Here is a 14,499-nt window from a genome sequence, read left to right as displayed (position 1 = left end):
CTCAGCGGGGAGCCTGCTTCTTCCTGTGCCTGCTGTCTGCTTTGCTCTGCTGCTCTCCCTGCTTGTGGGCGCTCTGACAAATTAATTAACTAATTAATTTTTAAAAAAGGAAAGGTTGAGTAATTGTCACACCCAGCAAAATTTAGGGGACATAACAATTAAATAAAACGCAGTATCCTAGATGGGATCCTGGAAAAGAAAATGAGCATTAGGTTAAAACTAAGGAAATTTGACTAATTATGGACTTAAGTCAATATTGTTTATTTAATTATCAATATTATTTAATTAATTATCAATATTATTTAATTAATTTTAACAAATGTGCCATACAAATATATTAATGATACGGGAATCTGTGTGTGCCAGGGAGAAAGATATATGAAAACTCTCTGCTCTATCGGCTAAATTTTTCTGTAAATCTGTAACTGTTTAAAAATACAATCTCTTAATAAATAAAATATTGGTGAATTTGTTTTAAGGCCAGGAAAGCAAAAAAATAAATTCTGATTTGGGAGTAAATAATTAAATTTAAAAAAATATGCAAGGGCTCTAAGGCTCGAAAAATACACAGAATTCGGCTAATTTCAGACGCCTGAATTCCCCAACCTTCACTCCTACTGAGGAATACGTCGCTGAGGAAAACAACTCAGGGGTCAAGACCCAGCTGCGAAACGGATTGGAACTCTGCTGAGAACAAGCAACCAGCGCCGGCGCCCGGAGACGGGGCGGGTCCAGGGCTGGACTTCCCCGGACTCGTGCTCTTCCCACTGGCTGAGAAAGCTCACATGGCCGGGCTGCGCGGTCACCTGACAGGAACCGGAAGTCGGAGCTATAAAGCAAAGGAAGCCGACAGCCCCACTGCATTTTCTTTCTTCCTCTTCGTTGCGCTGCCGCCTTCCAGTGTAAGCTAGAGCCAGTGGGGCCTCCGGCCTAGCCCAGCTTTCGTTATGGCCCTCAGCGATGCTGACGTGCAAAAGCAGGTGAGGACTTGCGGTTGGGACTGGCGAACTTGTAGCGCGGGTCCGGGGGTGGCGAACTGGAACCCGGCGGCTCAGGGAGGACGCAGGCCTAGGGCGGCCCAGATACCCGAGGAGGGTCCCCTAAGACTCGGGGGCTTAGTGGGCTCTCTGCAGGAGAGGGATTTGACCCACAGCTCCTCTGTCTTCACTGAGGTTTTGTGCGCCGCCACCATGAATGTGCTGGCTTTTTGGTTCGCACCTCGGCGTTCCCTATTTTCTCAGGGTACTAGCTATGGTTGTTAGAGCGGAGAATTGAAAATAGGGTTGAGATGCAAAACGAGTGCAAGGATTGGGGACCTTGTTTTCACCTGCTTTTTTAACCTTGAGGGAAGGTTTTACAGTACGATAGAGAATGCTGACGGGAGAGAGTTGCTTTCAATGTTGTTTTGAGGTCACTCATTGAATTGTTAATCTTCATTTTGGAAGGAATTGTAATGGTTGGTCTCACTAGTGTGTACGTTAATGTTTATTAATAATCAGAATATCTTTTTTATATTTATGAACCGCAGCGCCAGTGTTTGGCATAAAGAAAGTCAAGGTTAATAGGAAGAATCACGGAAAGCGTAGACCTACGTCATTTTTGCAAGTGTATCAGTCCTTGGCAGCTTTGGGGTTTTTGTTTCTTTGTTTTGTTTTGTTTAATGTGTCATACCTTCAAGCTGTAGTCATTAATAAAGTTAGAATTCAAAAGTGGTTTCCATTTGCCCTGCCACAAATACTCTGAAAGTAGGATCCTTGAATTTAGTAGTCATATTGCCAATAGATTTTTTTTTTAAAGATTTTATTTATTTATTTGACAGAGAGAAATCACAAGTAGACAGAGAGGCAGGCAGAGAGAGAGAGAGAGGGAGGCAGGCTCCCTGCTGAGCAGAGAGCCCGATGCGGGACTCGATCCCAGGACCCTGAGATCATGACCTGAGCCGAAGGCAGCGGCTTAACCCACTGAGCCACCCAGGCGCCCCAATAGATTTTTTTTAAAGATTTTATTTACTTATTTGACAGACAGAGATCACAAGTAGGCAGAGAAGCAGGCAGAGAGAGAGAGGAGGAAGCAAGCTCCCTGCTGAGCAGAGAGCCCAATGTGGGGCTCGATCCCAGGACCCAGGGATCATGACCTGAGCCGAAGGCAGAGGCTTAACCCACTGAGCCACCCAGGTGCCCCGCCAATAGATTTTTCAGAGAAGGAATCTTTTTAGTTTAGAGAACTAAGTCTTTCTTTTTGAAGTACCAGGAAAATTCCTAGGAAGTACTAGGAAAATTCTCTGACTAAAGCTCGCTCACTGGCTTATGAATCTTCTTAAATGAGCGATGAAATGTTTTTTTCCTTGGATATTTCTATTTCCAAGAAAATGAGTCGGCGGGGTGCCTGGGTGGCTCAGTTAAACCTCTGCCTTTGGCTCAGGTCATGATCTCAGGGTCCTGGGATGGAGCCCCACATCGGGCTCTCTGCTCAGCAGGGAGCCTGCTTTCCTCTCTCTCTCTCTGCCTGCCTCTCTGCCTACTTGTGATCTCTGTTTCAAATAAATAAATAAAATCTTCAAAAAAAATAAAAAAATAAGAAAAAGAAAATGAGTTGGCATTTTATTCTTAATCTGATGTGCATAAGAAAAGTGGAGTGTTTGTTCATGGGTGGTCTTGTGCTAATAATAATCACAGAGGGGAAATTGTGTGACAAAAATAGCATCTATGGAGAAGATTAAGAAATCTTACAGTAGTCTTACAAAACAATGGGGCTTTTATGTTTATCACCGCTGCTTCTGATTTTTACTATAGGAAAAACTTGGTGCAGTGGAAAAGGTACAGTGTCCTCCACATCTTCTGGTAGTCACAGTTAAAATGCTGATTCTCTTTTTCCGCTTGTTCCTTCATCATCCCTCTTACCCCTTTGTTACAATATATTGAATAAGGCTTCCCCAGGAAAAAATATAAAGTGGTGTATTTCCTTGGAATCTAAACCAAAACCATTTTTTCTTTCTATAAAATTGAAAGATGAAGGAATCTGTGGTCTCTACCCATCTACACATAAGCTCCATAAGGGCAGTGTGTTTTTGTTCCCTGTATACTCAGCAGTGAATGGACAAGGTACAAGCACATAATAAGTGCTTATAAATTGTGGATCCCTTGACTTCTTCCCCATTGTATTAAACTATTTATGTATATTTGCCTTTTTGTCTGGGGAGTATGGTTATTTACTTTATCCAGTATTTGAAGGAATCTGACTTCAAAAACTTAAAATCCAGTAGGGTTAGCAGGAAGCTGAAAAGTACCTTTTAAAGGCCAGATTTTTCTGCCTTAGGGTTGGAGTTAAATGTCCTGAAGAGTTGACTATTTTTCTTATTGGAACTCTTGAAGACGGAATATGATCATGTTGGCTGTAAACAGACTTGTCTGACCTGGGTTAAAATGACTGTTTTGCTTTAGGCTGTGCTGATCTAGTCAAATCCAGTAATAGAGGGTCCAGCATGAGTGATAAAGGCAGATAATGCAGGTTTGAATCAGTGTTCACCTGTACAGGCCCAGTGTGCCTTGTAGCATTTATAAACACCTGTTTTGATTACTGTATTTACTTTTAAAATTCCAAACTGAGTTCAGTAAGGCTTCTCACTGAACTTGTGGAGTTACCATTCCTTTTTTTTTTTTTTTTATACGTTCCAAAGACACTTAAAAAAAATTATTTAGAGAGAGAGAAAGAGAGAGAAGAGCATGTGCACGTGCATGAGAGGGGAGAAGGTCAGAGGGAACCAGACTCTCCATGGAGCTGGGAGGCAGATGGGGGACTTGATCTCCGGCCTCCGGGATCATGACCTGAGCCGAAGGCAGTTGCTTAACTAACTGAGCCACCCAGGTGCTCCTGGAGATACTGTTCCTTTCCATGAACACCCACACACACAAATGGGGGTGGGAGCTAATCCTTTTAGCAAGGTCACAGTGATTTTCTATACAAGATTCCTCTGGATTAGGTACCCCAAATATTTCAAGGCCTGAGATTTCTTTTTCTTTTTCTTTTTTTTTTTTAAAGATTTTATTTATTTATTTGACAGAGATCACAAGCAGGCAGAGAGGCAGGCAGAGAGAGAGGAGGAAGCAGGCTCCCTGCTGAGCAGAGAGCCCGATTGGGGCTCAATCCCAGGACCCTGAGATCATGACCTGAGCCGAAGGCAGCGGCTTAACCCACTGAGCCACCCAGGTGCCCCAAGGCCTGAGATTTCATAAGTATTGTATTACCTGTGAAATAGATTTTAATTATCATAATTATTCTGGGTCCTCAAACATAGGGTAATTGCTAAGAATTTTGACAAAAAAGAAATCTCTTTCAAACCATACTGTTTTTTTCTTTAAGACTTTGATGCCACGAGGTTTTATTATTAGTGTTTTTTTATTTTTAAAAATTTTATTTATTAGTGTATGCATGTGAGAGAGCACAAGTTGGGGTGGGGGCAGAGGGAGAGGGAGAAGTAGGCTCCCTGCTGAGCAGAAACGAGGCTCCTCCCAACACCTTGGGATTATGACCTGAGCAGAAGGCAGACACTTAACCAACTGAGCCACCGAGGTGCCCCATCAATGCCCTTTTTATTTTATTTAAGATTTTATTTATTCATTTGATAGCACAAGCAAGGGGAGTGGAAGAGGGAGAAGCAGACTCCCGCTGAGCAGGAAACTACCCCCCCCATGCAGGGTTGATCCCACCTGACCCAAAGGCTGACACTTAACTGACTGAGCCACCCAGGTACTCCCATCAATGCCCTTTTAAAGAAAAATGTATAAAATACATAACAAAACTTACTCATCTTAACCATTTTTAGACAGTTCAGTAGTGTTAAGTATGTTCACATTATTTTAAAACAAATCCTAACTCACTTTTGTACACCTGTGTGTACATTAGATTTATGATATCTTTGTGGTATGTGGAGAAGTGGGAATTGTTTCCAGATTGTTAAACTCTAGAAAGTACTTGGACTAACTCAGGAGGCTTAAAATACCAACAGGTTGTCATTCATTCACAAATGTTTATTGAACACCCCCTTTAGGGGCAGTCGTTCTATGTTCTGGTGTTATGGTGATTTAAAAAATAAGATCTCAGGGGCGCCTGGGTAGCTCAGTAAGTTAAGCCTCTCTGCCTTCTGCTCGGGTCATGATCTCAGGGTTCTGGGATTGAGCCCCACATCGGGCTCTTTGCTCAGCAGGGAGCCTGCTCCCCCCACCCACCGCCTGCCTCTCTGCCTACTTGTGATCTCTGTCAAATAAATAAAATCTTAAAAAAAAAAAAAAAGATCTCAGTACTCATGAAGCTTACCTTAAGTGGGAGAATTAATAAACACAGTGAATTAGGGACTCCTGTGTGGTTCAGTCAGTTAAGCATCTGGCTCTTGATTTTGGCTCAAGTCATCATCTCAGGGTCATGAGATAGAGCCCAACTTAGGGCTCCAAGCTCAGCTCAGAGTCAGCTTGAGAGTCTCTTCTTTCCCTCTGCCCCCTACCCCTGCATGTGCACTCTTTCTTCTGAAATAGGTGGCGCAGTTGGTTGGACGACTGCCTTCGGCTCAGGGCGTGATCCTGGAGTCCCGGGATCGAGTCCCACATCAGGCTCCCAGCTCCATGGGGAGTCTGCTTCGCTCTCTGACCTTCCCCTCGCTCATTCTCTCTCACTGTCTCTCTCTCTCAGATAAATAAAATAAAATCTTAAAAAAAAAAAATCCTTTAAAGTCTTTTTTTAAAAAATAAAAACAGTGATGAATAACCTAGAGATTATTGGTATTTTTAAAAATCATCTTCCTTTTTTTTATTCATCATTTCTTTCAGATAGAGCCCTTATGAAATTAAACAACCAGAGAGTTTGATTAGCTGTAGTATTTGTATATTCACATGGTGTATTTTACATCTTCCACTCAAGGTCGTACTTCATTTGCGGGTCTAAAAATCCAAACAAACAAACAAAAATACCCACTTCATTTATGAGTCCAAATTGGATCACTATCCCTAGGCCCCAGAAGTCTTCAGTGGACTTTATTCTCTGATTGTAGCCAGAGAAGCCTTTTTTTTTTTTTTTTTAAGATTTTATTTATTTATTTGACAGAGATCACAAGTAGGCAGAGAGGGGGGCAGAAAGAGAGAGAGGAGGAAGCAGGCTCCCTATGGAGGAGAGTGCCTGATGTGGGGCTCCATCCTAGGACCCTGGGATCATGACCCGAGCCGAAGGCAAAGGCTTTAACCCACTGAGCCACCCAGGTGCCCCCAGAGAAGCCTTTTAACAACTACCTTGCCATATAGTCAAATAAAATAAATAAAATCTTTAAAAAATAAAAAAAAGTTTAGTAAGAGGAAGTGCAAGGTACCCTAGGTGCACATTGGTGAGAAGTTCAGAAGAGATTTTCCAAAGGAGGTGACAGTTAAGCAAGTTGAATCCCAAGAAGTTAGCCAGGTGAAGGGAGGGAGAAGAGTATTCTAAGTGGAAGGAGCAGCATATTTGAAATCTTGGAAATGAGGAAGAGAGTGGTGAACTCAAGGAACAGAAAAACTGAAATAAGTTTAGTAGGACAGGAACCAAGAGTCTGAAGAGTGGCAAATGGTGAAGATAATGTTTCATATGATGTTGGCAAGGTGAGCATTGACCAGATCACATACCTTCTAAAATCTTTGTGCTTTATCATAAAGTGGCGGGTGGGGGGGGAGTGTGATACATGATGAAACAGGCTTTTTTTTTTTTGAAGATTTGATTTATATGAGAGAGAGAGAACGCATGAGTCACAGATAGGGGCAGAGGGAGAGGGGGAAACAGATTACCTGCTGAGAAGGAAGCCCAGTGCAGGACTCCATTGCAGGACTTTGGGATCATGACTTGGGCAAAAGGCAGATACTTAACGGACTGAGCACCCCCCAACTCCTGAAACAGGCCTTTTTTTTTTTTTAAAGATTTTATTTATTTTAGTTATTTGGCAGAGAGAGAGAGATCACAAGTAGAGAGACAGGCAGAGAGAGGGGAGGAAGCAGGCTTCCTACCAAGCACAGAGCCCAATGCGGCTTGATCCCAGGACCCTGGGATCATGACCTGAGCCGAAGGCAGAGGCTTAACCCACTGAGCCACACAGGCGCCCCGAAAGAGGCATTTTAAAGGATCTTTCTGGTTGTAGTGTAGAGTTGATTAGAAAGGAAACAAGGCTGAGGGCAGGGAGACACATTTGGAAACTGTTGTAATAATATAGTTGAGAGATGGTGGTAGCAGACTAGGAGACTAGGATAGTGGCTATGAAGGTGGAGAAATGTGGACAAATTAAAGAACTATCAGGAGAGAGAATTGATAGCACTTGGTGGTTGATTGGGTGGGAGGACTGAGGTACAAGGAAGGGTCAAAGTCAGATATTGGCACTAATCCTCAAGGTAGAAATCAAAGTGGGCAGAGGGGAAGTGATTAGCAGTTCATTACTTATTTTTTTTATAAAGATGTTATTTATTTGACAGAATGTGAGAAAGAGAACACAAGCAGGGGGAGTTGGAGAGGGAGACACAGGCTTCCCACCGATCAGGGAGCCGGGTGTGGTGCTCTATCCCAGGCCCCTAGGATCTTGACCTGAGCCCAAGGCAGACGCCTAACAACGGAGCCACCAGGCGCCCCTAGCGGTTCATTACTGAGTGTGTTGGATTTAGGTTGCTGTGAGTAGGCTGTCTAAAAAAGAGCAGTCCAGGACGCAGAGGAAGAAGAGGGTGGTCTGGAAGGAGGACAAGGAAGTCCTGGAAGCAAAGGGAAGAGATTGTTCTTGTTCAAGAAGGGAGGGTTGACCAGCATATCAAGAGATGCTGAAAGATTGATTAAGGCCAAGATTTAAGGGCTAGGAGTTTATTTCCATTTTATGAGAGTAATTCCAGGGAAGTGGAGGGGGTAGAAGTCAGATTGAAGTATGTTGAGAGTAGGAGGTAAGAAAGTTGAAAAGTGTGGAGCACCTGGCTGACTCAGTAGAGCATACGACTCTTGATCTTGGACTTGTGAGTTTGAGCTCCATGTTGTGTGTAGAGATTACTTAAAAATAAAAACTTAAAAATCTTAAAAGAAAGTTTAAAAGGTAAATATAGATTCATTTAATTATAGATGGAGAAGAGGAAAAGAAGATGCAGGCTGAAAGGAGTATGAGGTAAAGGAGGATATATATTCAGTCCTCCCTCCCCCATAGACTCCACATTCCTCGAGAGTAGGATAATGTTCTGTGATATTGAATATTGTGTCTGGTCCATTTGCTAGAGTGAATTCGTACTGTAAGATATTACCTTATATATCTCATTTGTCTTTGTACAGAATGCCTGGCACATAACATGCATTCAATAAGCAATTGATTGTTAAATGAATCAGAAAAGATATATGTATTTTTTTGTTATAGTTAGAAATAAAATAACCTTTCCTTCTTCCTTCTAGATTAAGCATATGATGGCTTTTATTGAACAAGAAGCCAATGAGAAAGCAGAGGAAATTGATGCGAAGGTAAGATTCCATTTTCTAGGTTTAGGAAGTTCTCAAAATTCCATAGTGTGGCTTTGCTAAGCGGTAATTAGTAAAATTGCTTAACAACACATAGCATAGGACTGCTAAGAATGTGTCGTGTCTTTAATGTTAAAAATAAATTTTCCTGGGCAACCTTCTTGGGTCCCCTCCCTCTTTGGGAACTTTGTACTATTGCTCAATAAACTTAGAAAATAAATAAATTAAAGAAATATATAAATTTTCCTTTCTAAACATTCTGATTGCCAATAAGTGTCCTGAAATTTTATGGTAGGGAGTAGAAAGTGATGGACAGATTTTCTCATGGAATGTGGAATCCAGACATTTAGCATTTGTGACTAATTATCATAGTTGATTAGGGGAGGTTATAGTATTTTTATGTTGTTATTTTTCTTTTTAATTAATTTGTCCTTGTTGCAAAAAAAAAAAAAGTTTGGAAGTGTATAAGGTATAAAATGAGAGCCCCTGTCCATTACAAAGGTGATACTTGGTCTGCATTTTGAAATTTTATAAATATTTCCAGTTGTACTTTGTTTATACACAGTATATCAAGTTGTTCTTTTCCCTAGGTATAATCATAATGGGCCAGAATATATTGTTTAATGCATTATTTTCATTATCCGTATTTTTTAACTCAACTTTGTTTCTTTCTCCCTTCCTTCCTTCCTTTCTCTCTTTCTTTCTTTCTTTGTTTCTTTCAACATTTCTTTATTTGAGAGAGTGAGAGCAAGTGTGAGCAAGGGGAGAGGCAGATGGGGAGGGAGAAGCAGACTCCCTGCTAAGCAGGGAGCCTGCTGCAGGACTCGATCCCAGGTCCCTGAGATCATGACTCAGCTGAATGCAGACTGACTGAGCCACCCAGGCACCCCTTTGTTTTTTTATTTTTTATTTTTTTTTAAGATTTCATTTATTTGACAGAGACCGTGAGAGAGGGACCGTTAGCAGGGGGAGTGGGAGAGGGAAAGCAGGCCTCCCGCAGAGCATAGAACCTGATGTGGGCCTCGATCCCAGGATCCTGGCATCATGACCTGAGCCAAAGGCAGACGCTTAATGGCTGAGCTACCCAGGTGCCCCTAGGCACCCCTTTATTATCTTTTTTATTCATTCTATCTACTGTAGTTATATTTGTTATTTATCAGTACAGCCTTAAAATTGTGTGTGCTTGGTATTCTAGGACTAAAATGCTGTGAAATTTTGAACTGTTTGAGTAATTTATCATTTAAGGGGGTGCCTGGCTGGTGCCTGGCTGGCTCAGTCGGTAAAAGTATACAACTTTTGATCTCAGGGTTGGGAGTTTGAGCCCCATGTTTGGTGTAGAGATTTCCTCTCTCCCTAACCTCACTCTCCTTCCTTCCTTTCTTCCTCTCTTTCCTTCAATAGACAAATACTTTTTAAAAAAAAACGAATTAATTAATTAATTAGACAGAGATCACAAGTAGGCAGGGAGGCAGGCAGAGAGAGAGGAGGAAGCAGGCTCCCCGTTGAGCAGGAGCCCGATGCGGGGCTTGATCCCAGGACCCCGAGATCATGACTTGAGCCGAAGGCAGAGGCTTTAACCCACTGAGCTACCCAGGCGCCCCAGTACTTTTATTTTATTTTTTTTTTAAGATTTTTTATGTATTTATTTGACAGAGAGAAATCACAAGTAGATGGAGAGGCAGGCAGAGAGAGAGAGGGAAGCAGGCTCCCTGCTGAGCAGAGAGCCCGATGTGGGACTCGATCCCAGGACCCTGAGATCATGACCTGAGCCGAAGGCAGCGGCTCAACCCACTGAGCCACCGAGGCGCTCCAGTACTTTTATTTTTAAAACAAACTAACTAAAGAACTGTGAAGCTAAATGACTGGCCTGGGATCACACAGCTGGTACTTGTAGAGATCCCTAACCCAGCACTTCCTAGTTAGGCTGATACCTGAGTTATAATCTATTAATGGCATCCAAAAGCCTTTGTAGCTTAACTTTTTTTTTTTTTTTTTTTTTTAATAAAAGTAAAGGCCATCAGGTGAGAGTATGGAAGCAAGAACTTCATAGTTCCCTCAATGACCTTAGAAGACAAGGAAAAGAGAGAAAAGTCATTTTTAAAAACCTACACTGAGGGGCGCCTGGGTGGCTCAGTGGGTTAAGCCGCTGCCTTTGGCTCAGGTCATGGTCTCAGGGTCCTGGGATTGAGCCCTGCATCGGGCTCTCTGCTCAGCAGGGAGCCTGCTTCCCTTCCTCTCTCTCTGCCTGCCTCTCTGCCTACTTGTGATCTCTATCAAATGAATAAATAAAATCTTAAAAAAAAAAAAAAAAAACTACACTGAGAGGGGCACCTGGGTGGCTAAGTGTCTGCTCTTGGCTCGGGTTGTGGTCTCAGGGTCCTGGAATCGAGCCCCACATCGGCGGGTTCCCTGCTCAGAGGGGAGCCTGCTTCTTCCTCTCTCCCTGCTTGTTGTGTGCTCACTCTCTCAAGTGAATAAAATCTTAAAAATATATACGTAAATTAAAAAAAAAAACCAAACGTGTACTGACAAGCCACGGTTGTCTTGAAGATGGTGCCCTGGGACCCAGGTGGTGCTACTGGTGCCAGGTGGGACAGAACGAGGTTGGTGTCTCATGAGGTGTGGGAGTAGGTCCTGTGTCCTGGCAGGTGCTGCAGGAGTGACATTGCTTTCAAGCTCCTCTCTTTGTGTTGTATCCAGAGGAGGCGTCAGGCACACGGTGGCCCCCCCCGGAGCAGGTCAGAGGCATTCTAGCAGCTCAGACAAAGGCTGCCGGGGTTGTGGAAATGAGCGCTGTCGTCAGTACTGTCTACATTTGCCCCCAAGAACTCTGAGAGCCCTGGCACGGCATGCCTCCATTCACAGTGCTCCTGAGCTCCAGCATAAAGATTATTTAAAAACAAAATCTTCCAAAAAAAGTGTCATTTAAGGAAGAAGACTATTTTGTCTACCACTACTATATAACAGCTGATAGAGTATTGTTTTATTTTGTTTGGTGGTCGTAGGAGCACTTCAGTTTCTTGTATGACCAGATCCCTGTTTCCTTCTGGGGAAAATGTAGAAATTCTATTTCAGTTGATGAATGTATTACTGTTTGAAATATATGATCTTGGGATATTTGAATGGCTTAGTCAGTTAAGCGCCTGCTTTGGGCTCAGGTCATGATCCCAGTGTCCTGGAATCGAGCCCTGCACAGGCTCCCTACCCAGGGGGGAGTCTTCTCCCTCTGTCTGCCATTCCCCCTGCTTGTGCTCTCTCTCATTCTCTCTCACTCTTTTGGCCACTAAGTAAATTAAAAAAAAAAAAAAAAACTTATCTAGTATAACACAATCATCTTTATTTCCCATAATAGGTATAGAAAAAGCTGTTAGGCATTTCTTTTCATTTATTTATTTGAGAGAGAGAGAGCACCAAAGGGGGAGATACAGAGGGAGAGAGAGAAGCAGACTCCCTGCTGAGCAGAGAGCCCAATGTGGGGCTTGATGCCAGGACCCTAAGATCATGACCTGAGCCGGTCAGTCAGTCAGACGCTTAGCTAACTGAGCCACCCAGGCACCCCAGGCATTTCTTTCAGAACATGAAATCTCGAGTACCAGTGCCAGCCATTAAACATTCAATTTTCCAGAATCATTTCATACTACATAAAAACCATATACATCTGATACACTGGTAAGATCATCTTTTTAAAAAAAATAACCACTCTTTCTAGCAGTAGTCAGCTGTCCAGATAGACCATTCCTGTGATGGTGTTACACTGCTGGCAGAGGTCTGTCCTGTTGTCTTCCTCCAGTGGCCTTTGGTCACTCTTCTGGTGGTGCCTGCTGCTGGTGCAAGGCAGAACTGTACTTCCTTGAGTGTGTGCTGAGTGTTCCCTCTGACTGCTTAGTTCTAGTCTGAGAGCAGACACAGTATGCTTTTCTCCGTGCCTCTACTTAAATGGCTTTTTCCGTCTCTTTGAGTATTTCCCTTTAATTCTACAATATTTCACACTTTGCTATCCTAAGTATATTCTCCCTCCAAAAAACTTAGGGCACCTGGTGGTTTAGCTGGCTAAGTGACTGCCTTAGGTTCAGGTCATGATCCTGGAGTTCCGGGATCGAGTCCCACATCAGGCTCTCAGCTCCATGAGTCTGCTTCTCCCTCTGACCTTCTCCCCTCTCGTGCTCTCTCTCTCTCTCTCTCTCACTCTCTCCCTCAGATAAATAAATAAAATCTTAAAAAAAAAAAAATTAGTTGTAGGGATGCCTGAGTGGGTCAGTCGTTAAGTGTCTGCCTTCAGCTCAGGTCATGATCCCAGGGTCCTGGGGTCAAGCCCCGCATCGAGCTCCTTGCTCTGTGGAAAGCCTGCTTCTCCCTCCCCCACTCCCCCTGCTTGTGTTCCCTCTCTAGCTGTCTCCGCTCTCTGTCAAATAAGTAAAATCTTAAAAAAACAAAAAACAACAAACTTTGTTGTAAGCTAGTTTGTCTATTAAAATGCTATTTTGTTTAATGTAAACTTCTTTGTAAAGTATATTCTAGGTTGTCAAAGTCTGTTTAGTATATCTATATTTAATAATATTTAATAAGATTTTAATATATTTAATAATAAGAATTTTTCTTACTGAGTGCCAAAAAATGTTGGATGTTTAACCTTCATTTATATTTATATAAAGTAAAAGCCATCCTTACTGAATTCTGGTGGAGTATTAAGGATTTTGAACATGATGACTAGTCAGGGGGCACTTTGGGCTAATACTCTAGGTTTTCTGGCTTTTTTCTGTAGCACATTTGGTGCCGTCATTGAGAAAACAAGAGTTGCGGAAGATGACTTTTTAACACAGTAACAGCTGGCACCGTGACAGGCATGTTGTATGTATGTGCAGGTGGTATTCGAGGCGTAGCGTGAGGGGCTCTGGCAGGACTAATGCTTACTCGCTTCTGCACACTGTATAACTGGGAGCACATGAAAGGGTCCTTGCTCCAACAGTCACTCTGAAGATTTTGACAACTTATGAATGGAGGACACTTCAGTAGCCACCCAGATCATTTATACGTCAGCCTGAGTTAAATTGGAGATTTAGTTTGAAAAATTGGAGATTCCAGTTTGCTGTGATAAAGATTCTTGGGTGGGGGTGCCTGGCTGACTGGCTCAGTCAGTAGAGCGTGTGACTGTTGATCTCAGGGTCATGAGTTCCTGCCTCGTGTTGAACATAGAGCTACTTTTTAAAAAAAAGATTCATGGATGGTTGACCAGGACTGGCACTCCTTCCAGCCATTGAGTTAAAGCCCAAACCCTCTGGTAGCTGAGTAATGTGGTTCTCCCCTACCCTACCCTCAAAACTGGAAAACCACTTCCTCTCAGTATTCAGGTCAGTATTGTTTTCTTACTCTGTCACCACATTTGTTTATTTAATGCACTGAAACTGTAATGTTGCTTTGTATTCCCAGTAAAATAGGAAAAAAAATTAAAAAAATTAGAGTAACTGTTCAATAATTTATACATAAAACAAACAACTTACATTTATATAACTTAAATTTTTAAAAGGACTGTTAGATTTATCTTACTTATTTGTCCTATGAGGAAAGAATACTGATTTATTTATATATTTTTAAAGGGAGGTGGGGTGGGAGAGGCAGAAGGAGAGACAGAATCCCAAGCCGATTGTACGCCCAGCCTAGAGCCCAACATGGGACTCAGTCTTACAACCCTGAGATCAAGACCTGAGCTGAAAGTAAGAGCGAGACACTTAGCCAACCCAGACACCCGAAGAATACTATTGTAATTCTTTTACTTCGTAAGGGCGCACTAAGACTGAGATTATTTGACCATTTTTTTTAAGGCAGTAACTCAGATCTTCTAAACTCTAAATTCTGTAGTCAGATGGATTAAATTTAGAATACATAATGATTTTTTCTTTTTTTTTTTAAAGATTTTATTTATTTGACAGAGAGAGACATGGCAAGAGAGGGAACACAAGCAGGGGGAGTGGGAGAGGGGGGGAAGCAGGCTCCTCACAGAGCAGGGAGCCCCACTGG

The 14,499-nt window shown here is 42.5% G+C and overlaps 1 protein-coding gene and 1 non-coding gene across 2 annotated transcripts in view; both read left to right on the top strand.

Moving 5' to 3' along the window:
* Window positions 1-813: 813 nt before the first annotated feature.
* Window positions 814-14,499, top strand: part of ATP6V1E1 (ATPase H+ transporting V1 subunit E1) — a 38,857-nt gene continuing 25,171 nt past the window's right edge. The window contains exons 1-2 of the mRNA XM_044228746.1: window positions 814-980; window positions 8,422-8,487. Coding sequence (XP_044084681.1) covers window positions 948-980; window positions 8,422-8,487 — 99 coding nt within the window. The 5' untranslated portion in view covers window positions 814-947. The remainder of the gene's footprint in view (window positions 981-8,421; window positions 8,488-14,499) is intronic.
* Window positions 12,189-12,392, top strand: LOC122892833. Its single transcript, XR_006381506.1, has one exon. It is a non-coding gene; the product is annotated as a small nucleolar RNA SNORA74 (small nucleolar RNA).

This window comes from Neovison vison, chromosome 12 (assembly GCF_020171115.1).
Source record: "Neovison vison isolate M4711 chromosome 12, ASM_NN_V1, whole genome shotgun sequence".
Lineage (NCBI taxonomy): Eukaryota > Metazoa > Chordata > Mammalia > Carnivora > Mustelidae > Neogale > Neogale vison.
Note: the sequence above shows the minus strand (reverse complement) of the source record. Positions and strands in the feature narration are given on the sequence as shown.